The 22,107-nt window shown below is 38.9% G+C and overlaps 1 protein-coding gene across 1 annotated transcript in view; it reads left to right on the forward strand.

The window, feature by feature from the left end:
* MORC1 (MORC family CW-type zinc finger 1) overlaps positions 1 to 15,665 on the forward strand; it is a 175,100-nt gene extending 159,435 nt beyond the window's left edge. The window contains exons 23-26 of the mRNA XM_036744120.1: positions 2,271 to 2,358; positions 2,846 to 2,899; positions 10,376 to 10,570; positions 15,528 to 15,665. Of these exons, the coding sequence (XP_036600015.1) occupies positions 2,271 to 2,358; positions 2,846 to 2,899; positions 10,376 to 10,570; positions 15,528 to 15,665 (475 nt within the window). The remainder of the gene's footprint in view (positions 1 to 2,270; positions 2,359 to 2,845; positions 2,900 to 10,375; positions 10,571 to 15,527) is intronic.
* The last annotated feature ends 6,442 nt before the right edge of the window (positions 15,666 to 22,107 follow it).

Below are 22,107 nucleotides of genomic sequence, written 5' to 3' on the forward strand. Positions count from 1 at the left end.
TATCTCTGTCTGCCTCTTTGTCTCTATCTCTGTTTCTCTGTTTCACACTATGTCTGTCTCTTTGCATTCTGTCCATCTGTTTCTGTCTCTATATTTCTGTCTGTCTCATTGTCTGTTTTCTCATATCTCTTCTATGGGGACAAGTTTGGCCATTATAATTTGAAGAAATTCAGTTTCAGTTCTTTCAGTGCTTCTGTCTATCCATGTTGTTTAGTCACTGTTGTTGTTCAGTCATGTCAGACTCTTCATGACCCCATTTGGAGTTTTCTTGGCAAAGATAATAGAGTGGTTTGCCATTTCCTCCTCCAGCTCATTTTACAGATAAGGAAACTGAGGTAAACAGGGGTAAGTGACTTTCCCAGGGACACACAGCTGATAAGTGTCTGAGAACAGATTTGAACTCAGGAAGATGAGTCTTCCTCACTCCATCCTGTACTACCTAGCTGCCCTGGTCATTGTGCACCTTGTTCCTGTTACCGTGAGCCAAGCACTTCACTCTGGGAGCCTCGGTGTCTTTGTTCATAAGATAAAGAGGTTGAACAGCATGTGAATTCTCTAAGGTCCCTTCTGGCTCTCTGGTCTTCCTCTATATCTGTTGGCTCACTTTGCAGCACATAAGTGGGTATCCACTTTGTAGTTGAGTAGAATGGAAGCTTTTTGAGGACAGGGAATATTTTCATTTTTTACTGACTCCCCAGCCTCTAGCACAGTGTGTACCATATAGATATTGACTAAATGTCTGTGGTTGCTGATGTTTTCCTATGCCCCCCATAATGCCATGGGATGACCAAGTGGCTTATGAGCATTTAATATTAATTGAATGAACAAACAGGTAGGGGTGTGTGTGTGTGTGTGTGTGTGTGTGTGTGTGTGTGTGTTATTTATTGAGTTCTTTGTTTTTTGGCCAAATCTAGCTTAACACTTTACTCTCTTGTCGTTTAACTCTTTACTTCATGTAGAGGCAATGTGGTACCACTGAAAAAGTTCTGCATTTGGAGTCAGAACTCCTGGGATGACATTCTAATTCTACTAAGAGAGCAACTAAGGGGCTCAGTGGTTAGAGTGCTGGGCCTGGGGTCAGAAGGATCTGAGTTCAAATCCAGCATTAGACAGTTACTGGCTGTGCAGCTTTGGACAAGTCACTTAACCGCTGCCTCAGTTTCTTCAACTGTAAAAAGAGGATAATATAGCACCTACTTCACAGAGGCCTCACATGAAACAAAATCTATAAAGTACTTACCATAGTGCCTGGCACACTGTAGGTGTTTAATAAATACTTATTCCTTCCCATACTACTTACTTGGCAGCTCGGTGGCACAGTAGATAGAGCACTGGGCTTGGAATCAGGAAGACTCATCTTCATGAGTTCAAATCTGGCCTCAGACACTTACCAGCTATGTAACCCTGGGCAAGTCACTTAACCCTGTTTGCCTCAGTTTCTTCATCTGTAAAATGAGCTAGAGAAGGAAATGGCAAGCCACTACAGTATCTTTGCTAAGAAAACCCCAGATCGGGACATGAAAAATTGGGTACAACTGAACAGCTACTTACTACCTCTGTGACTTTAGGCAAATCATCTCCTGGGCCTACCTTTCTTTATTCATAAAATGAAGGAATTGGACTGGATGATATCTTAACTTTTGAGCCTATTCTTTTTTCTCTGAGGGAAACTAGTGTTTCCATAAACATTATGTCTTTAACATAATATCATAATATTATTGTGTGTCCCCTGCAAGGCCTTACACAATGTTGCGAACAAAGTTCTAAATAAATACTTTGAGTTGAATTGACCTGAACTGCAGCAACTGAAGGATGGAAATCAGTCAAAAAGCATTTATTAAGTGCTTATTGTGTGCCAGACACTGCACTAAATGTTAGGAAAATAAATACAAGTAAAAAATCTGGAGTGCTGCCTGGGGAGGAGCAAGATAGGGCTCACATGTAAAATTGTCAGTAACTTGGATTGCTCCCTGTCCTGGCTCTGACTCTTTTGCCTCTGACTACATCACTTTACCTCTGGACCTTGGTTTCCTCAACTGTAAAATGAAAGGCAGTGGGATTAGGCAGGGGACCTCAGGGTTCCCTTCCATATTTAAATCTGATCCTTCGTACCGCTGGTTTCTGAAGAGTCTTGTGGTGAATGGTCAGATGAAAAGAAGGGTTTGGGAGTGTTCGTTTTCTGTCCCGTGTAATTCTGCAGTAGTACTGCCTCTGCCAAACAAATGGCAGTTCTGCCGTATTGATGTATACCTTTCTTTCTGTGTTTCTAGAGAGATTCTTCTTTATTTCTATCCTCACTGTAAACTGTCTAAGGACCTTGACTGCCAGTCTATGGAGGAACTCATGGCGATGTGTGAGGTAATGTAATCCCCCTTGCACACAGTCCACTGGGTTCCCCAGATAGGCCTTTAAGGAATCACCTCTGGATGGCTTACGTGAATAGAATTAGTGATCTTAAGGCAGTGAGCTTAATGTCTCAAATTTTTAGATTTGGGGTTTTTTGATTCCAAATCATCAATCCTCCAAGAATGAAGCAGATGTCACCCAGTTAATTTATCCTGGTGCTGTTATGAGCAGAGCCAACCACGAGATCGTGGGTTAAATGGGCTGAAAGACTGTCCCTGGACCCTTAGCAGAGTCTAGATGCTACGGAGAAATAAAAGACATAGTCAGTCCCTATCTGCATAAAATTAGGCCAGACTCTGAAGACCCACAGTGTTAATACTGACCTACTTTAGGCTATTGATGCTTTTCTGATATGAGATGCATATACATTATTACTCTGTTGTAAACAGCTCGTTCCCCAAAAGCTAAAATTCTGTTCTATTATCATTTATGAAAACAGCTGGAGAATTGCCCTGAGCAGCTAAACAAAAAACTGCAAATCTGTTGCGACCAGGTAAGTCCCTTTTAAATGGAGTCATCTAAATTCTAAAGGAGTACTATTTCCAGAGGGGGAGAAATAATATATAGTGTTGAATGTTAGTTTTGGAAGGAAGGCAAATTTGCATTCACTTACCAAGTCTGAGATTAATAAATTTTACTTCATGGGTCACAAAGAGAGAATCCTTTAAAAAAAAGAAAAGTTATTTTTGTGGGAGTGTGTTTGTTCTGTGGGATAAAGTTGATGGAATACTTGACAGTGGGGATTTAGAAGCTATACACATGCCAACATTCTGAGTCTTTAAAAAAAAAAAACAGACTCACTAAATTCTAGAGACTTAGAACTGGAAATGACCTCCAAACACCATTCTGTTCCAGGCAGATGCTTCACTTAAACTACTTCAGACAGATTATCTTTTTTTTTTTTTGAAAGGAGTGCTGCAGAAGGGCAGGTTAAAGCTTTCCTAGCAAGGAAAATCAACTTAACCCATTGCAGGGGGAAATGTATTATGGTGGTTGTATTTCTAAACATTGGTTTAAGTACCAACTTACATATATATACACACATATATACGTATGTATATACACATATGTGTATGTGTGTATATATATGCATATATATAATATACAGATATAGAGATAGATAGATAGCATTTTACAGTTTACAAAGAAATTTCTTCACAACTCTGTGATATTGTCTCCATTTTGTGGGTGGAAAAATGGAGACCCGATGATCACATAGCTGGTGGGAGAACCAGAGTTCTAACCCAGGTCTTGTAACTGCAAGTCTGGTGCTCTTGCCACTAATGTCCCATAGCTTTTCAATATTCTTTTCAAATGCTATCTAATCTATCTTCCCATAATCCTTTGGAGATCAACACATCGAAGTTTAAGTCTCCTTGTTTTCAGTGGACAAAGGACTTGCCCAAAGGTGCACAACTAATTAGTGGTGAAATAAAGACTGGAACCTGAAGTTTCTGTTTCCCCGCCTGAACTGTACTACAACATTAAGTACGCGTGTTTTAGAATGCGCCTGAGTTTAACAACTTTATGGTGATGGGAAGTCAAGAACCTTTACTTTTTTCTGATATTTTCTGATCAAGTGCCTATAGGACCATGGAGAAAGAAGGCATGTGTATTTCTTGGTTTCCCTTTCTTATTCAACTGGGAAATTGCTTTACGTTGCTTTAATAAACAAAGCGTCACTTTCTTTCCCACTTTGTGATTTGTAGAAAGAACATTGATTGTGCAGATTGCAGATTCACCTGTTCACATTTCCTAACTGGAACCAGAAAGAGAGTTTATTTGTTCAATTTTTCTTGCCTTTCTAACTTGAAAATTCTAGGATCCCAGAATTTCTTTCTTCTCACTCAAACCTGTTAGAGGATGTCACTCCCATGAATTACTTTGCTCAGCAACGTCAACCTGACTGCTGCTGGGCAGGGGTAAAGGGAGAAGTCACCAACATTTTTGTAAAATACTTATTTTTCATTCTCCTGATGAAATTTAGAGGGATGAAGGCACTGAGGGTATTATCTCTGTGTGGACAGGGGAGAAACACCACTAGCAGCCACAATTATTCCCATCTTCACTAAGAACTCTAAGCAAACTGTATGGTAGTTGTTAACTGTTTAGATAACTGCCAGGTAAAATTTTAGGCACTATTGAAACATCTGTACTTGTTGGGGACCAACCATTAGGATGTTGAATACTAACTCCATGAATGTTTGGAATTAGTTAAGAATTAAATGTTTATGCATCCCAATTTGTGTTAAGGCCTTTTAAAAAATATTTTTATTTATTTTATTTTTCTGAACTTATTTATTTTATTTAGTCAGAACTTAACAAACACCAAGTAAATTAGGTATTTCTGTATACTGAATAGAATGGAAAAAGATTATACATAAAACTACAGATCTCTATTATGCACAGATTGATTTTCTTTTTAAGTATATAATGCGTTCAACTTGTCTTTTTCAGAGCTTTTCTGCTTGCCTATGCTCCTTTCTGGCCTTCTGTCTGTTCCCCCTAACTGCATTTTTTTTTTATGTCGTAAGGCCTTTCTTATTCCACCCTTAATGGGCTCTTTTCAAAGTTGTTAATGTGTGGTAGGAAAACATAATAGTGTTTGTGACATGATGTACTCTTTAATCATATGAAATTTCTTCTCTAACAATATGGCATAATGGAAGGAACCTTGGATTTAGCATGGATTAGAGAGCATGGATTCAAACCTTGGCTCTGCCACTCAGGCCTTGTGTGACCTTGACCTTGAATTCACTTGCCCTTGCTTCAACTCAATATCCTTATCTATAAAATCAAAGTATTAGACTAGATAAACTTTAAGGCCCCTCTTAGTTCTAAATCTATCTCCCTATGACTTTTAGAAAGGTTAACGCTTGGGGTGGAGACTTGTATATGATATTCTGATGCTTTCTTGAGCATCATGCAAAAGTCAAACTTGTCCCCAATATGATAGCAGTTTATTGTAATATTGCATCTCATGAACAAATATATACAAAAAGGTACACCTCAGCCCTTGGGTAAATCATGAAAAGCCTCATTTTTAAGGTTTAAGAATTTATGAGATAGTGGCAAAATTACTGTATTCCTAGTCAGAGCAAATTATTTCATGTCCTTCCTTTGCTACTTACTACTCTATGACTCTAGGCAAGCCACTCAACTTCGCTGTAGTTCTATTTCTTTGTCGGTAAAGCAAGATTAGATAAATGATCCCGTATTTCCTTTCTAGTACTAAGGCCTATGATCCAGTGGTTTACACCAAAAATGAAGGACAAGCACAACCATCCTGGACTACTTATGAGAATTCTATAGCTTCAGATTTCTAGTCTCAGACCTTTTGAATTGATCTAAAGGAAAGTTACTGCACTATGTCCAGATGTCCAAAAAATTGAAACCCGTTACCAGAGAGAATACACTGTATTATTTGCTAATTTGTTGGCATTAAACAAATGCTAAGTGTACACAGTAGACGATGACACATCGGGTTAGTGGAGGAGAATGTAGTTCAAAAGTAGGTAATTTTGCTGATTCCATAGCAGTGGTCTCAGAAAAGATTAGTACAGTGTTGTCATACTGTAACTGTAAGGTAACTGTGAGATTTGATGATCTGACAACCTTCTCATTCTCAATACTCTTTCTTCCTTTTTCATGATACTACTCTCTCCTTGTTCACCTTTTACCTATTTGATCACATGTTCTCAGTCTCCTTTATTGGTTCATCATCCATATCACCGCGCCCCCCCCACCATGTGGATGAGGGCAACTAGGTGGTTCAGTGCGATAGAGTGCTGGGTCTGTAGTCAAGACTCATCTTGAGTTCAAATCTGGCCTGAGAGACTTACTAGCTTGTGACCCTGGGCAAGTCACTTAATCCTTTTCAGTTTCCTCATTTATAAAATTACCTGGAGAAGGAAATGGCAAAACCCTGAATGGGGTCATGAAGAGTCAGACATGACTGAAAAACAGCTGTGGATGTTCCTCATATTTTGTCCTGGGATCTCTTCTCTTTTTCCTCTATTCTCTCTTAGTGAGGTTGTTGACTTCCATGGGGTACCCTTCACTCCCATTCCTGACTCAACCACCCTCCAGTCGCTTTTAATCATTGCCTCTGGGATAAAGTAAAAAGTCTGCTTTTAAAGTCCATCTCAACTTGACCCCAGGCTATCTTTCCAGACTCACTGGATATTACTCCACTTCCAAAGCTCTGAGATCCAGCCGAACTCGTTTTCTCTCTGTTCTTTGCTCCATTTCTCTTCTCTTTGACTTTGCATTGGCCATTCTTTATGCCCAGAACACACTTTCTTCATATCTCTCCTTCATAGAGTCCTTCACTTCCTTTAAGATACAGCTGAAATCTTTCCTATTCCTCTCAGCTCCTAGTGCCCTCCCTCCCAAACTACTTGGATTTAACTACGCTGTGTGTATATGTATTAATTATCTTTAGATTTATGCTATATATGTGTTTCTACATGTGTGTAAATAGCTATATTTAAGTGATTAAAAGTTAATTGACTTATCCAAGGTTATATGGATTTGAAGTTTTTAAAGTGGCATGGTTCAAAGACCATGATTTGAACTCACGTCCTTGGACTCTAAATCTAAGGCTCTTTCAGCTATCTCATGATGCCTCTATTTCTCCAACGTGAAGCACTGTACCTTGTATATAATATGTATAAATTGCAAAGCTCTGGGAACAGATCTTAAAATACCAACAGTTCCTGTCAGTATCTGTTCACCTTTCTGATGCCAAACACTCCCTCCTTAGGCTTAACCTAATCTCCTTAAGTGGCTCGTATGTCCCACCCTACAACCCTTAAACCTGCTACATCCTGGGGTTGTCTGTTATTGCTTTAGCAGAAGCACATAAGAAGCCTCTTATCTGTTTTTGGTGCTACTGGTTTCAAAAAGTGTTAATTCTTGTAGGGTTGATTATAGAAGATACAAAATAAATCTCTCTTCATCCTCAAGTGACTTAAGAATATCATCTGAGTTGTCAAGGGAGCAAATTCTTCAGTTTTAAGGTTTCTTTATTTTTAGTGCTTTGTGTCTGCTCTTCTAACCATTTGCCTGGCTAATGAGCCTATGATTTGCTTTGCCCTCCAGTATTTGCATGTATTACATTACTTGTCTGTTTAGTACGAAGACCAATTCTATGCAAAGATCATTGTTTAAGTCTTGACTGTATGTCTAAGATTCCCTTGATCTTTGCTCAATGAAACACTGTTGTCCAACTGAGCTAAGCTGATGTTACAGTTGTTCCTAAACTGTTTATATCTTAAAGAAATTAAAGGAGTAATCTACTTCAATTTAAAAAGCACAAGGGTTGAAAGAATAGTGAAGGAAACTGAAAATTTATATCCAATGACTTAAAAAAATCAATATAAGCAATAAGTAACAGAATAAATGAAGTTATGGAAAGATTAATGCACAACCAAAATAAAGGTGAAAGACACTCAGGATGTAACAGAATGGAAGTATTAATCAATGTATATGTAGGACAAAATAACACATAAAGTAGATAAATCAAGAAGCATAAGTATTTCATTAACTGGGATCCCAGGAAGCACTGATTTTTTTTTTAAACTAGGTACTGTATCCAAGGACCTACGTAAAAAACACTTTCCAGAATGGACAAGAATAGGCAGTGTTCTGCAACTAGAGAGGATATATAGAATTCAGAGAAACCCTAAGTTTTATTTACCTGGAAACATAATTGCTAAACTACACAACTATAAACACAAAAAAGTTCCTAAATGTTGAGAAAGAAAAAAAGTTATGTTAAAAAGTCAGAGTAACATTAGACTTAAATTCTTAACAAAATATTAATTATATTTAAATATGTACATATATTTAAGTCTGTTACTAATGGTTAAGATTAGATAGCTATAGCTATGCTAAGACAAAAAACTCTACACACAAGGGGCTTACATTATGTTGGGAAAAACATAAATAAATGTGTTTACAAAACAAATATATACAGAATGAATTGCAGGAAGTTCAATATGGATGTTCTATGCTTTGGGGGGGCGGATTAGAAAAGATTTTATGTAGAAGGTGGTGCTTGAACTACATCTCAAAGAAAGTAAAATCTTCTTTAAAGTGCACGTGATGCGGAAGTCCATTCCAGGAATGTAGCGAATGTAGCACAGACATGGAGTGCTATGTGTGAGGAACAAATAGAAGGCCACTTTGGTTGGACAATAGAATTAAGGAAGGGAGTAATATATAATGAGGCAGGAAAAGATAAGCTGGGCTCAGGTTGTAAGGGGCTTTGAAAATCAAATGGAGGAGTTTATATATAATCTTAGAGGCAATAGAGGGGCACTGAAGTTCTTTGGGTAGGAGAGTGAATGATTAGATCTGCATTTAAGGAAAAATCATTTTTGTAGCTATTTGGAGAGTGGATTGGAATGGAGAATCATCTGAGACAGGGAAGCCATTTAGGAAGTCATTGTAATGCTAAAATACCTCAATAATATAAAAGCTGTTTAACTCAAATAATAAACAATAACAACAAGGGGATCTGGGAATTGCAAAAGCAAAATCTCTTTTTCTATAATAAGAATGGATTTAAAGCTCAGGAAAATATCAGAGTTAATAGGTTTCTTTTTTTTTTAAAGAAATGCAACTTGCTTCATTTACTTTTTTAACAATTGTAATAGAAGTAATAGATTAAGATCGGTTTTGCAACTTTCATGCAACATTAAGAACAGTAATAAAATTATAGAAGGCCAGTTAAATGTATTATAATAGTATATGTGAATGGTCTGAATTTCCCCAATAAAATAAAAAATCCCTGCATAGTCAAGAAATAAAAACCACTGATATGTTTATTGAAGGAAGCATATTTAATGCAAAAAGATATAGCTAGATTAAAATGAAAATATTAGTCTGAAATGTGTCATGAAACTATAAGTTCAGAAAAAGCAGAAGTGGCACTAATTTTGTCAGTTAAGTGGAATTCAAGTTACAAAATATCAGAAGACAAGAAGTCGTATAATGGTTAAAGGGAAAATGAATAATAAATATATAATAATTCTCAATTTTTGTGCACCAGAATTTCAGCAGTTAAATTCATGAAAGGAAGATTAACAGTATTACAAGGAGAAATAAAAAGTTAATGCAAAGTCATTCCAAATGGGTATAGAATAGGGAATTGCAACACTCTATTATCAGAATATGGTAGATTTTTTAAAAAATCAGAAATCTAAACAGCTTATTTAATAGAATTGACAGAGAGATTTAATGAGAGAAGCAGGGAATACAAATGCTTTTTGAGCATACATGGAATGTTCATAAAAATTTATCATGTGGGTCATAGAGGAGTCCTACATAGATGCAAAAAAAGTAGTATCATAACACTCATCAGATTGGTTTAAAAAAATGAAAGCTGAGAAACAATGCTTTCAAAGCTATGGATTAATAAGTATAGTCCTTCATTGTTGGTGGAATTTCACACTTGTAGCATCTTTTGTAGAGCAGTCTGGAAAAGCTACTGCCAAAAAAATACCCTTTGGCCAGTAGCTCCATTACTGGAAATATATTCCAAAAATGTTTCAAAAACAAACAAACAAAAAGCTGTCTTTTCATATTTCATAGTAGTATTCTATATAATTGAAAAAGAAAAAAAAAACTGAAAGTAGTCCAAATGTCCAGCAAGAGAATAATGGCTAATAGCTAATGGTTAAATTGTGGTATATGAATGAAATGGGGTTTACTTTAATATATAGAATTTTAAAAGCCATTAGGAAATAAAGTAAAAAAGAATAGAGTACCTACTACCATATTAATCAAGTATTTATTAAATATCTAGTATGTGAAAAAGCGAATGGAAATGAATGGACAAAAACAGAATCTTGGTGGTGACTTAGAGGAAGGGACTGAAAAGTTATTAATACCATTTTATACATTAAAATTCATTTATTTGAAGACTTAAACGAAATATAAGAAATGTTTTGTTCTTTCACAGATCTGGAGTGTTTACATGGTCCAGTATGAAAAGAAAGTAAGAAGGAAAATGCAGTCCATAACTCAGCAGGCCAAAAAGACAGCAATGGATAATGAAGCTCATCATAAACAGTGTCAAAAACAAATAAAAATTACTGAAAATAAACTGGAAAGCCTTCGGGCAAAAGTGGCAACATTGCTGAGGAGCTGGAATCTGGTAAGTGATGCCATTCGCTTTGACTCCTAGGGATGCTGATTAGGAAGAGAACATGAGGCTTGTCATTTACTATTCCCAGTGTCACTGTTAGTCTAATGACTGTGGACAAAATGCTTTCCTACTCTGTGCCTCAGTTTCCACACATGGAGGTTGTGAGGATTTTGTTGCTGTTGTTCAGTTGTTTCAGTTGTGTCTGAAAACCATTTTTGGTTTTCTTGGCAAAGATACTGGAGTGGTTTGCCTTTTCCTTCTCCAGCTCATTTTCATAGTTGAGAAAACTGAGGCAAACAGGGTTAAGTGACTTGCCCAGGGTCACACAGTTGGTAAATATCTGAGGCCAGATTTGAACTCAGGTCTTCCTGACTCCAGGCCCATCTGACTCCAGGCCAGTTATGAGGACAAACTGCACTTAAAAAAAATAAACACACTCTGGAAAGAAATTTAAGGCATTCTAAATGTTTTTTTTTCTTAAAATGCCAGATTGTTTTTGTCAGTGTGATCTTTGTTACATCACTTCATTTTTGTGGACCTCTATTTTCTCATCTGTTAAAATGAAGGACTTAGACAGCCACTACGGTGCCACCCAACTCTGACGTTCTGTGACCCTAGTATATGATCAATAGAAGTATTTTTGGCTGACCTCAGTAACTATATACATTAACATTTTTACCACAGAAAATTAGTTTCCCATGTTTTCAGCCAACACAATATTTTTATTTGCCCAAGATCAAAACAGATGTGTAAAATTTGGGCAAGTGGAAGGAAATAAAAGAAGAAACTATTTCATTAAAAATATTTCTTTTCTAAAAGGGACTAGTATAACTAATGGTTCTTTTCATAGGAAAGGTACTGTTGATAGAGATGTCCTAGATAAATGTTTGACTGGCTTTCTGGGGGAAAATATTGTGTGTACAACACAGTCTTAATTTTAATCTGCTCTATTAACATTTTCTAAGTCACTTTCATAAGTCTAGACAATCAACAAAACAATAAATCCATCCCTGATTTGTAGTGTTTGCCTATTTCTGAGGGTGTAAATGGTAATACTGAAAATTTAATAATCAGCTCTCAAAAGCCAACATGAGCCTACTCCATCATACCACTGAGTCTCTTCTAGTATTTTCATAACAAAATGGTTGCAGTCAACCTTTATATCATTCACTTCCCATTTTAAAAATAAAAATAAGCTTTCACATTTACATAATGCATCAAAGTCTACAAGGTGGTTTTCTTCACAAAACAACTCTGGGAAGTAGGTAGTACGAGTATTATTATCTCTCTCTGAGAGCTGAGGAAACAGAGAACTTAAGTCACTTGCTCAGAGTCACACAGCTAATAGGGATCAGAGATGGGACTCAAATTTAGAACTTCTGTCTCTGAGACCATTTCTGTTTCTATTATATCATGTTAAAGAAAGTGAGGCATGGTCCTAGGTGACAAGGAAGGCTAGTGTGCTTAAAAATGAGTCAAAGAAATGAGAAACCTTACTGAGCAGGGAGGGTCGGCCTCAAGTGATGGAACTTCTAGGGTGTGGGGACAAAGAAAGACGATGGAAGAGGGGATGTCACTGAAGATAAACCCCCCTGCTTCACAGTTTTACCTACCAATCAGGGCTGTGGTTCTACATCTCAGGACAGCCAATTGTTAAATTTTCAGCGTGAGCATTTACACCTCAGAAATTGGCAAATGCTACAAATGAGGGCATGATTTATTGTTTTGTTGATTGTCTAGACTTAAGAGAAAATGTTAATATTGCATATTAAACCTAAAAGTATGTCAGGTACACCTTTTTCCCCAAAGAGCTAGTTGTTAAACATTTACCAGAACACAAGGATACAGATTCCAAGGCTGGAAAATGGGATCTGTGAGGAAAGAATTAAAGGTCAGAAATTGACCTGGAACCAATAAATTTGTGAAACTCAGTAAAAAAAAAAAATTGACCTAGAGAAGATAAAATTCATAGGAGATTTTTCAGGTGTTTAATTCCATAATTATAAAGAGGAAGAAGCCTTACAATCAAATCTTCTCCAGTAAGTCTGTGAGATAAGAACTAGGTCATGATCCTAACAGTGTGGGCAGAGGAAGTGCCAAGATGTGAAAGCCCTCCCACGGGAAGGGGTTAACCTCACGAGCACAGGGGTGGATAGGTTAACTGCCCGGAGGAGGAAAGAAGGAGGTGAGAACATAATAAAAGGTTTTAAGGGACTGGACAAAGGGAATTAGGGAAGTTCCCAGTGGATGAGCTTAGTTTTATCAGTAGAGTCAGAGCCCAGATCCCTTTGCTATAGGGAGCCAATCAAAGATGAATAAAAGGATTTCAGCATAACAATGAGGTCCCAATTGAAGTTAGAGAAAATGAATGCTTAGTGGACCTAATCAGCATGGCTTCCTAAGAATTCAGCATTTCTGGAGTATAAGAAAAGAAAGTCATAGGGTTTACAATAGGTTAGGAATTAGCAGGGTGGAGACGGCAGATGGAAAAAAAGGCAGAGTTTTCAGGGCTAGAGATTATGTCTTTCAAATTGTCCACAATGGTTCAAGATCAAGTAAGTCAGAACAGGGATGGTAAACTGATAGAATGAAGTGGGGTCCAGGGAGAGACGTCACAAGGGTGAAAGATAATTTCAGAAGGAGCAAGGCTATGGGACAGGTGGAAGCGTGGGAGACTGTGGTCACAGAAGAATTTCAGAGTCTGAGACAGTAGAATTAGAGGGGTTTAGAGCCACGAGTCCTGAGGGAGGAGCAACTTTTGTGAGTGGCTAAAGTAGAGGGATAATGGAGGATACTGAATTTAAGGAGGTTGAAAAACAGGCTAGGATGAGTATTAAAATCACCCAGGAAGATGACGGGGATGCTAAAGTCATTGAGGATCATGGCAGTGTTCTCCAGGTCAGTATATTATAGTCAAAGAGATCAGGAGAGGAGCAAGAGAGATAGTTGAATCTTGACAGTTGAGGGAAGTCCTGGAAGCAGCAACTTTAGCTAGTCAACAAGCATTTATTGAGCTCCTGCTGTGTGCTGGGCATTGTACTAAGTTATGAGGTTACAAAGAAAGGCCCAAACAGTCACTGCTCTCAAGGAGGTCACAGTCTAATGGGGAAGAGAACACGCACAGAACTCTGTACACAAACAAAAATTTACAGAATGATTTGGAGATAATGTCAGGGGGAAGGCACTAAAATGAATGGGTTTTGGGAATGGCTTCTTGCAGAAAGTAGGACTTTAGCAGAGTCTTGAAGGAAACAAGGGAAGCCAGGAAGTGGAGAGGAGGAGCATTCCAAACACAAGGTGACAACAGGTGAAAATGCATGGAGTCAGGCAGTAGAGTGTCTTGTGCAAGTAAGGGCAAGAAGACTAATTGTAAAGGGCTTGCAAAGCCAAATGGAGGTTTTTATATTTTCTCCTGGATATGAAAGGGAGCCACTGAATTTATCAAGATGAGGGGGAAGAAGAGGAGGACATGATCAGACCTGGGCTTTATAAAGGAAGGTCACTTTAGCAACTGAGCAAAATGATGGTCTTGAATGAGGAAAGACTTCAGGGTAGGAGACCAGCCAGAGGTCATTGTGGTAGTACAAGTGCAGGTAATGAGGACTGTACCAGGGTAGTAACAGTGTCAAAAGAGAAAAGGGGACATATAGGAGACATGTTGCAAAGGTACAGGTCAGAAGAGGAGGGTCGGCGTAAGAGTGACTAATGGAGAATAACATTGGGCAACCCTAGATGACTGAGGGGATAGTGATGGGGAAAAGATTTCAGTTTTGGATGTGTTAAGTTTAAGATGTCTATTGGACATCAATAAGGTAGTGTGGAGTATATTCTCTCTTACTCTCCTAGCCTGTGTTACATATAAAATGTTTGAGAGACATAGTTTCTAGGCAATTAATAATCATTTTATTAATTATGGCTAATAGATAATTAACAAAAAGGCCATTTGGCTGTCTCTTCTAAACTAAAGACAGATCATGGTGGCTTTTTGATCCTTATATACCCTTGGAAGAGTGGGTGTTCCCAACAGGTGGCAATCAGCTCTGATTGGTTAATAATTAATGAGAAGAATGAATATTATAATGAGATGTAGGCCCATTCTAATGAGGGGTTGTAGGTGGGGAACCCTGACTTTGATTATGTCACTTTTGCTCCCAGAACACCCACCTAGAAAAAGGATCTTACCCCACTCCACACCCCCCACTCAAGCCGGAGTAGAACACAAAGGGCTTTGCCACTTAGGTGGGGTCTGAACAAGATTGAGGAGAAAGTTAATCCAATCTCCTTATCAACAATGTCCTTCAGATGCTGACTGAATAACATACAAGGGGCTGATTTCTGAATGAGGAAATAGGAAAGTAAAAAATCTTGGTCTTAATTCAATAACTGATTATTAATATAAGAAAGAAATAATCATTTCTCTCACCTGGCTATTGGGAGAAAGTAACCTAACAGTGCTATCTTCAAGGGAAAACCAGATTTTAATTAATGCTAGGAGGTGAATGTAGGGAAATATACATAGAAGAGGTAAAAAAATGAAAGGTGGTTGGCAACTAACTGGGCAAATTTTGAATGAGTGGGCATAGGAAAATAGGGCCTAGGGGAAGTAGGAATGCTGAACTATGTAAAGATCAGAGAATGAACAGGGTTTGTCAGGTACGGGGCTATGGACCTACACTATCAGCAAAGTAGCAGATCAGCCAGAAGGATTTTCTAGAACAGGGGGAATAGAGAGTGAGCCAAAGCTTTGAATGACTCAATTAGCCTGAGATTCTAATTAATACATGGGCTGGAAGAAGCCTTTACAAGCTGCAGCAATGAGGAGACTCCCAGTGAATTGCAGTGCAGCTGAGAAAGGCCAGTGGTTTTGATTTGGGAAGGAGCTTAGAGGTGAATCCACTCTCCTTCATGTTTTAAGCTCAATAGTGGTTGGTTTGGGGGGTTTGTTTTGTTGTTTTTTGTTTTGCAGAGTGCTCCTTCAGATGACTCTGAGTACATTGACCATTACATAGAAGCTTTGCTGAATGAAGAGAATCTTTTTCTACCTGACACTTTAAAACTAGTGACAAGAAAGTCAGGAGAGCCTGTCCCTTCCTGTGAAGAGTGAAAAAAAAGGGCCTTATACACCATACCCCTTTTCAAAACTGTTAATGAGGTGTGACTTCGTAATTTTTGTTTTTTTTTAATTGTATAAGGATGGAAGTTTTCATAGTGATTTTATCTCTGCTCTAAATAAAGGACAACATTAGCTTGTCGTGGAATCTAAGGAAAAAAAAAACAACAAAAAAGGGATTCCCACTGGTAGATATTTTATACCCTCTACCTATTCAAGTGTCTTTAGAAAGTGCTTTTGCCTTCTTTGACTCCCATGTGAGGGACAGTGAACAATGAAAATTTAAGCAGGTTTAAGTTTTGGTTTTGTCAAAGAAAAGAAAAGGCTTGAAAAGGGTAGCTTTCAAAAATAAAATTTGAAGAACTGGACCATCCTATTTTGTACTTCTCCCTTGGAGACTCCTACTGCACAAATGTTCCTGGTGGGGAAATCTGACCTCCCTTCACTAAGGCCAGTTCATTTTGAAGCAGATAATATAAATCCTAACCTTTGAGCCTTAAAATATATGCCTCTTGGTTATATTAAGAAAAAGATTCCTTAGCGTTGTGTTATAGAGAAGAAGAAGAAATAACTCAGGTAAAATTTTTATATCATACAAAGAATTATATTATTCTATTTTTATCATTACTTAATGTGTTTTTTTAATAATATCTCTTATTTCAAGTATATAGGGTTAACAGGGAAGCAATTTTCATATTGCTCTTGGTAACTATAATTTACATTTTTCTTAGCAGTATATGTAAGTTCTAATAGAAACAATAAAGCTCGTGTGTTAGTGTTTCTGCCTTTATGACTGTTACCTTTATAATTTGATTATGATTTGGGCATATTTTGGAAATCCAATTTCTATGGAAGGAATTTCTAGACTCCATAGAAATTATTTATAAATTCTACAAGCATTCATTATGTGTAATAGATGCAGCATCACTCACTGGTTAGAGAGCTGGCCAGTTCTGCCTCTGACACATTGTCTGCGAGACCATGAGCCAATTATTTGACTTCTCAGCCCTTGTGGGGGTGTTTCCTCACCTGGATCTAGGGCATTCCCTAGACCAATGTCGTCTCAATACCAGCCTCTATTCCTATTATGTTCTCAAGACTCTATTCAATGTTAATTATTGTGCAATCCTGAGAAAATTTAAAATAGTAAAAAGAAAACTGATGTAAATTTCCCAGTGCCCCTTTCAGAGCTCCCAAAAGGAAAGACACTCAAGTATAAGAAGAGACTTAGGATTGACCATGGAGGTCAGTGAGTCCAACCAACTCATTTTACAGATGAGAAAATTGAAACTTAGAGAGATCTGAAGTAAATGAACTGCCCGGCATCATACACCTTGTAAATGTCTGAAGCAGCATTCACCCTATCCTGTGCACCACCTAGCTGGCATCATAGGCTATCTAGCAATTAACAAAAGTTATTCAACTATAGCATGGAAAGGATATGGGGCAAAAATACAGCAATGCGTCAGTGGGGCACAGTTTATTCACCTCTACATTTGCCAAGTTGGTGCGCTGGTGTTCAGCCTGCAGGAGGGTTAAAAAAATCAAGTGGCCTCCACCATCAGTTTCTTCTCTGCATATTTGGACAAGTCTAGCTGCCTCCTCTTAAGCGCCATTTCTCTTTCTCATGTAATATACTAGGTACTGAAATGACAGAGTCCAAGCAAGGTAGTCCCAACATCATCAATGAGGAAAATAGACCAGTGTGGAAATAACAATAAATCCGCACCATTTCCCATCTGTTTCTTTTGGCCCCTATGGCTTCGTTTATAAGTGTTCTCAGATAGTCCTCCTTACCTCCATCTGACATCAAGCTTCTCATCAGGCTCTTTTTTCCCCTTCAACTGATTTTGACTGTTTTGCCAGGCAATATTGTGCACAACATTGTGTCATTCTCTTCCAAAATATTTTGCAAAGGACCTCTGGCTTCCCTGTCATTCCACATAACAAGAAAAGCAAACATTGGCTGGCCAAGGTGATTTCTGGGTGGTTTTTGGCCTCCTGATTGTGAAGACAATCATTCACTTTCTTAAATCTAGAAATAAAAAAAAACAATAAAGTCTTCATTTGTAGTATCTGCCCATTTTTGAAGTGTAAATTCTGACGCTGAAAATTTAGCGGATGTTTCTCCGGAGCCAGGTCCAGCTGTCTCCAACACCCCCACCTCCTGCATTTAGCTCTAAATCTGTGACCCTGTGATCAAGCTATTATGTTCATTTGTACTTTTTGTTCTTGGTACTCTAAAGAAGCATCATAATCCCCAGTGTCCTCAAATCCCTTATAAGCCAGTGGGAGTAACAAGAAATGTACCCAAGAAGATCGAAATAACAATGAAGGTGCCTGCAGGGCTAAGAGGTGTCACCAGATGGTGACAGTAAATGCCATGAGTTCAAAGGAAGGAAAGAGCATTAGGGGCTGGAGTGGGGACATTGCTTGATCTGGAGCTTTAAAAACAACAGGTACAGAGGAGCAGGGAGGAACCTCCAAACAAGTAGAGAGAGGGGAAGATGTATAGGCTGTCAGGACAAAGTGAGGCATCCCTGTCCTCAGGCATATCTAAAGGACCCTGGTAGGCAGCAGAGGGGACAGCAAGAGGGGGTTAAGTTCAAGCTACATTGAGGAGGGCCTTGAAATCCTGGCTAATATGTTTAGAATTATTCTGCAGGTAATTTGGAAAAGGGGATGATGAGAGCAGTATTGTAGAAAACTTTACCTAGGGGTGGTGTACAGAGTGGATTAGAGAGGAGGAAGAGGGAAAAGACTGAATGAAGCTTGGGCAAATGGTTAGGTGGGCACACTAAGGGGCGCCATAGTGCACAGACCGCTGGGCCTGCAGTCAGGGAGACTCATCTTCCTGAGCTTAAAGCTGGCCTCTGAAACCTACTAGTTGTATGACCGTGGACAAGTTACTTAACCCTGTTTGCCTCAGTTTTCTCATCTGTAAAATGAGCTGGAAAAGAATATGGCAAACCACCTCAGCATCTTTGCCAAGAAAATTCCAAATGGGATCATGAGTCAGATACAAGTAAAGCAACTGAACAACAACAGATTGTTAGGTACCCTGCGATCCTTCCCCCAGCTGTCCAGGTGATCCTCTTAGATGCATAGATTTGACTGGCATTCACCTGCTCCAAAATTCTCAGTGCCTTCCTAATCCCTACGGGATAAACATCAAACCCCTCAAGCCTCGCTTTTAATGCCCTTCACAGTCTGACACCGGGCAGCTATGGCTCAGTGGATAGAGCTCTGGGCCTGCAGTCAGGAAGACCTGGGTTCAGATCACACTTAGGAACTGTGGGACCCCATTTGCTTGACCCCATTTGCCTCGATTTCCTCAACTGGAAAAATGGAAATCATAATCATAGCTACTTGCTAGGCTTATTGTGATGATCAAGTGAGATAATGTGTGGAAAGCACTTAACACAGTACCTGGCACATGGTAGATACTATAGAAGTGCTAGTTACTAGTATTGTTGTCATTAGGCTCTTGGAGGGGGGAAGGCAGGGCAGTTGGGATTAAGTGACTTGCCCAAGGTCACACGGCTAGTAAGTGTGTCAAGTGTCTGAGGCCAGATTTGAACTCAGGTCCTCCTGACTCCAGGGCCGATGCTCTACTCACTGTGCCACCTAGCTGCCCCTCTAGCTTACATTTCCAGCATCCTTTCAGACTGCTGCGTGCTGCCTTAGAAGCAGATTGACCTACTAGCTGTCCTCTGAACTCAACATGCTATGTTCTTGCCTCTGTATATTCATACAGGTGGCGTCCCCCATACTTGGATTTTTCTCCTGCCTCCTCTCTACCTGTTCTAATCCTATGGTTTAGAGGGTCTGCCTGCGCTAACCCACCCATTTCAGAGGGTTTCCTCCTTCCTATTAGAGCATTTTGGATCTTTCCTTTGCCTTTGGATCCTGCACTCAACCTTGCATTATAATTATCATACAATGTGTGTGCAATTCCTTGGGCTTAGTAGGCATTTAATAAATGTTTGCTAATGTGAGCTTGATGTCAGAATTCTGATGGGAGGGAAGATGGACTGAACCTGATTCCTGGATAGTTCTGGGGAAGGGGTGGGAGCAGCAGCAGCAGAAAGAGACAGAGAGAGACAGAAGGAGACAGAGAGACAGAGACAGAGAGAGACAGAGAGAGAGAGATGACTTGGAGGTTTTGAGGCTGGCTGACTGAGAGAATAATGGCTCCATTTACAGAAATAGAGAAGTCAGAAGAAAAGAAGACATCATTCTCTTTTAACTCATCCCTGTATTCATGCATCAGTCTTCTGAGCTTGCCAGATTCTTTTGTTGTTGCTGATCAGTCATTTTCAGTCATGTCCAACCCTTTGCAACCCACTTGGCAAAAATACTGGAGTGGTTTGCCATTTTCTTCTCCAGCTCATTTTACAGATGAGGAAACTGCAGTAAACCTAGTCACACAGCTAGTGAGTGTCTGAGGTCAGATTTGAACTCAGGTAGATGAGTCTTCCTGACTGCAGACCTAATGTTCTCTTCACTGCACCACCTCACTGTCCTTCAGATTCTTTTAGGGGGCACATGTATTAGATACTAAATAGAAGGAATCAGAAAAGGATACCCAGGATTTAAAGCCACATCAATTAGTCGACAAGTGCTTATTAAGAACCTACTGTGTGCCAGGAGCTGTCGCAGGCAAGGGAATACCAAATAAATAAATAAAAAAAAATAAATAGATAAATAGATAGATAGATAGATAAATAAATAAATAAATAAAAAGGAACAGTCCCTGCCTGCTGAGAGATTACATGCTACTGGAGGAGACAAAACACAGTCATCCTTGGCCCTAAGACTCCTGACTCTGTAGAACGCAGGAGACTCATCCAATGGGAAGGACTCTGAAACATTTGGGGCAGAAGTTGAAGTTAAATGATTCACTTCTCCCTTGTTGCCTATCTATTACCATCACAATAGAGGATGTGTCCACAAAACGTGGCATCAGCTGTTTTTGACCATCATCGTGAATGATAGGTTAGACCCTAAGTGGTAACAGGTTAGGCCTTAAGGATTCTTCATCTCAGGCTGCATCATCCACTTACTGGCTCTGTATTACACCAGCAAACAGCACTTGGGCTCATTACCTCTGTGCTGACTAGTAGATGGGTACATGTACACGTAGACCCTCCTGTAAGCTTCTAGAGCCCAAGGAGAGAGGATCTTTCAGCCCGGCTACTTAGGACTTGGGTTGAGAGGGGATGAGATCTGACAGCTGCTGGAAGTTAGGGGGCACCCAGAAACTTCAGGAACAGAGAGAGGATAAATCAACAAATTCAATTATTACAAAACTATTGCTAAATAATAGAATGCGCAAGCAACATACCACGAGAGAGAATGAATGTAGATAACATTGTCTATTATTCTACGCAGGGATTCGCCGACCGCTTCTTGACCACAAATGGTACCATTAAAATCTGCTTCTCATCAGAATCCAACACCTCTATTTCCAGAGATGGTTCTTGAGCCTCAAGGTTTGCTCTATAGACCACCACAGTACAAAATAAGAATCATACCATCTTGAGGAGCATTTTCTCCAAATTTCTGGCCAATAAGAAAATAGTGGTCCCTTCCCATTTTTCCTTACTTTCTTACCTATTTTAATTACAAATGTGAATGACCAGGAATGAGAAACTAATGAGTCATATATTTATAGGACACACCTAGCAGACCTTCCCCATTTTGAAAATAATAGTAATAATAATAATATAGCTAACACATAGCACCTACTACCATATTTCCCCATGTATAAGACACACCCTTTTTTGAAAATTTTGGGGTCTAAAAACTGGGTGCATCTTATACAGTGGTTGTAGATTTTTTTACTTGCATTTCCTGCTTTTTTGCGCTTGCTGTCTTTGCACTTATTGTTTTGCATTTGTTACCGGTATGTTAGGTTACGTTTTGTTGTGTTCTGCCCAGAAATGGCTCAGAAAAGATTTTCGTACAGTGCTGAATTCTAGTTAAAAGTGATCCAGTTTGCAAAAGTAGATGGAAATCGTGCTGCTGAACGTAAGTTTGGTCTTCCTTCAACTGAGAAAACAATACGAGACTGGCTACGGGAAGAAGAAACCCTACTGAAAACGCTACGGCAGAAGAAGGCCGTGAGAGTATCTGGGTGAAAAGATCCTGGGATAATATCAAGACTGAGATCGTTGTCAAGTCATTTAAGAAGTGTGGCATTTCAAACGCCATACATGAAACTGAAGACGAGGCAATATACGAAGACAGTGATTTGTCATCAAACACAAATGAGGCAAAGCTAATGGATGGGAGTTTTGACAGTGATGAGGAGTTGTATGAATTTTACGATGGATAAAACTTGAGTTCAATAGCTTTATGTAATACATCTTTTTTCAGATTTTGGGCCCCCAAATTCAGGTGCGTCTTATACATGGGGAAATACGGTATGTGC

This window comes from Trichosurus vulpecula, chromosome 2 (genome assembly GCF_011100635.1).
Source record: "Trichosurus vulpecula isolate mTriVul1 chromosome 2, mTriVul1.pri, whole genome shotgun sequence".
Classification (NCBI taxonomy): domain Eukaryota; kingdom Metazoa; phylum Chordata; class Mammalia; order Diprotodontia; family Phalangeridae; genus Trichosurus; species Trichosurus vulpecula.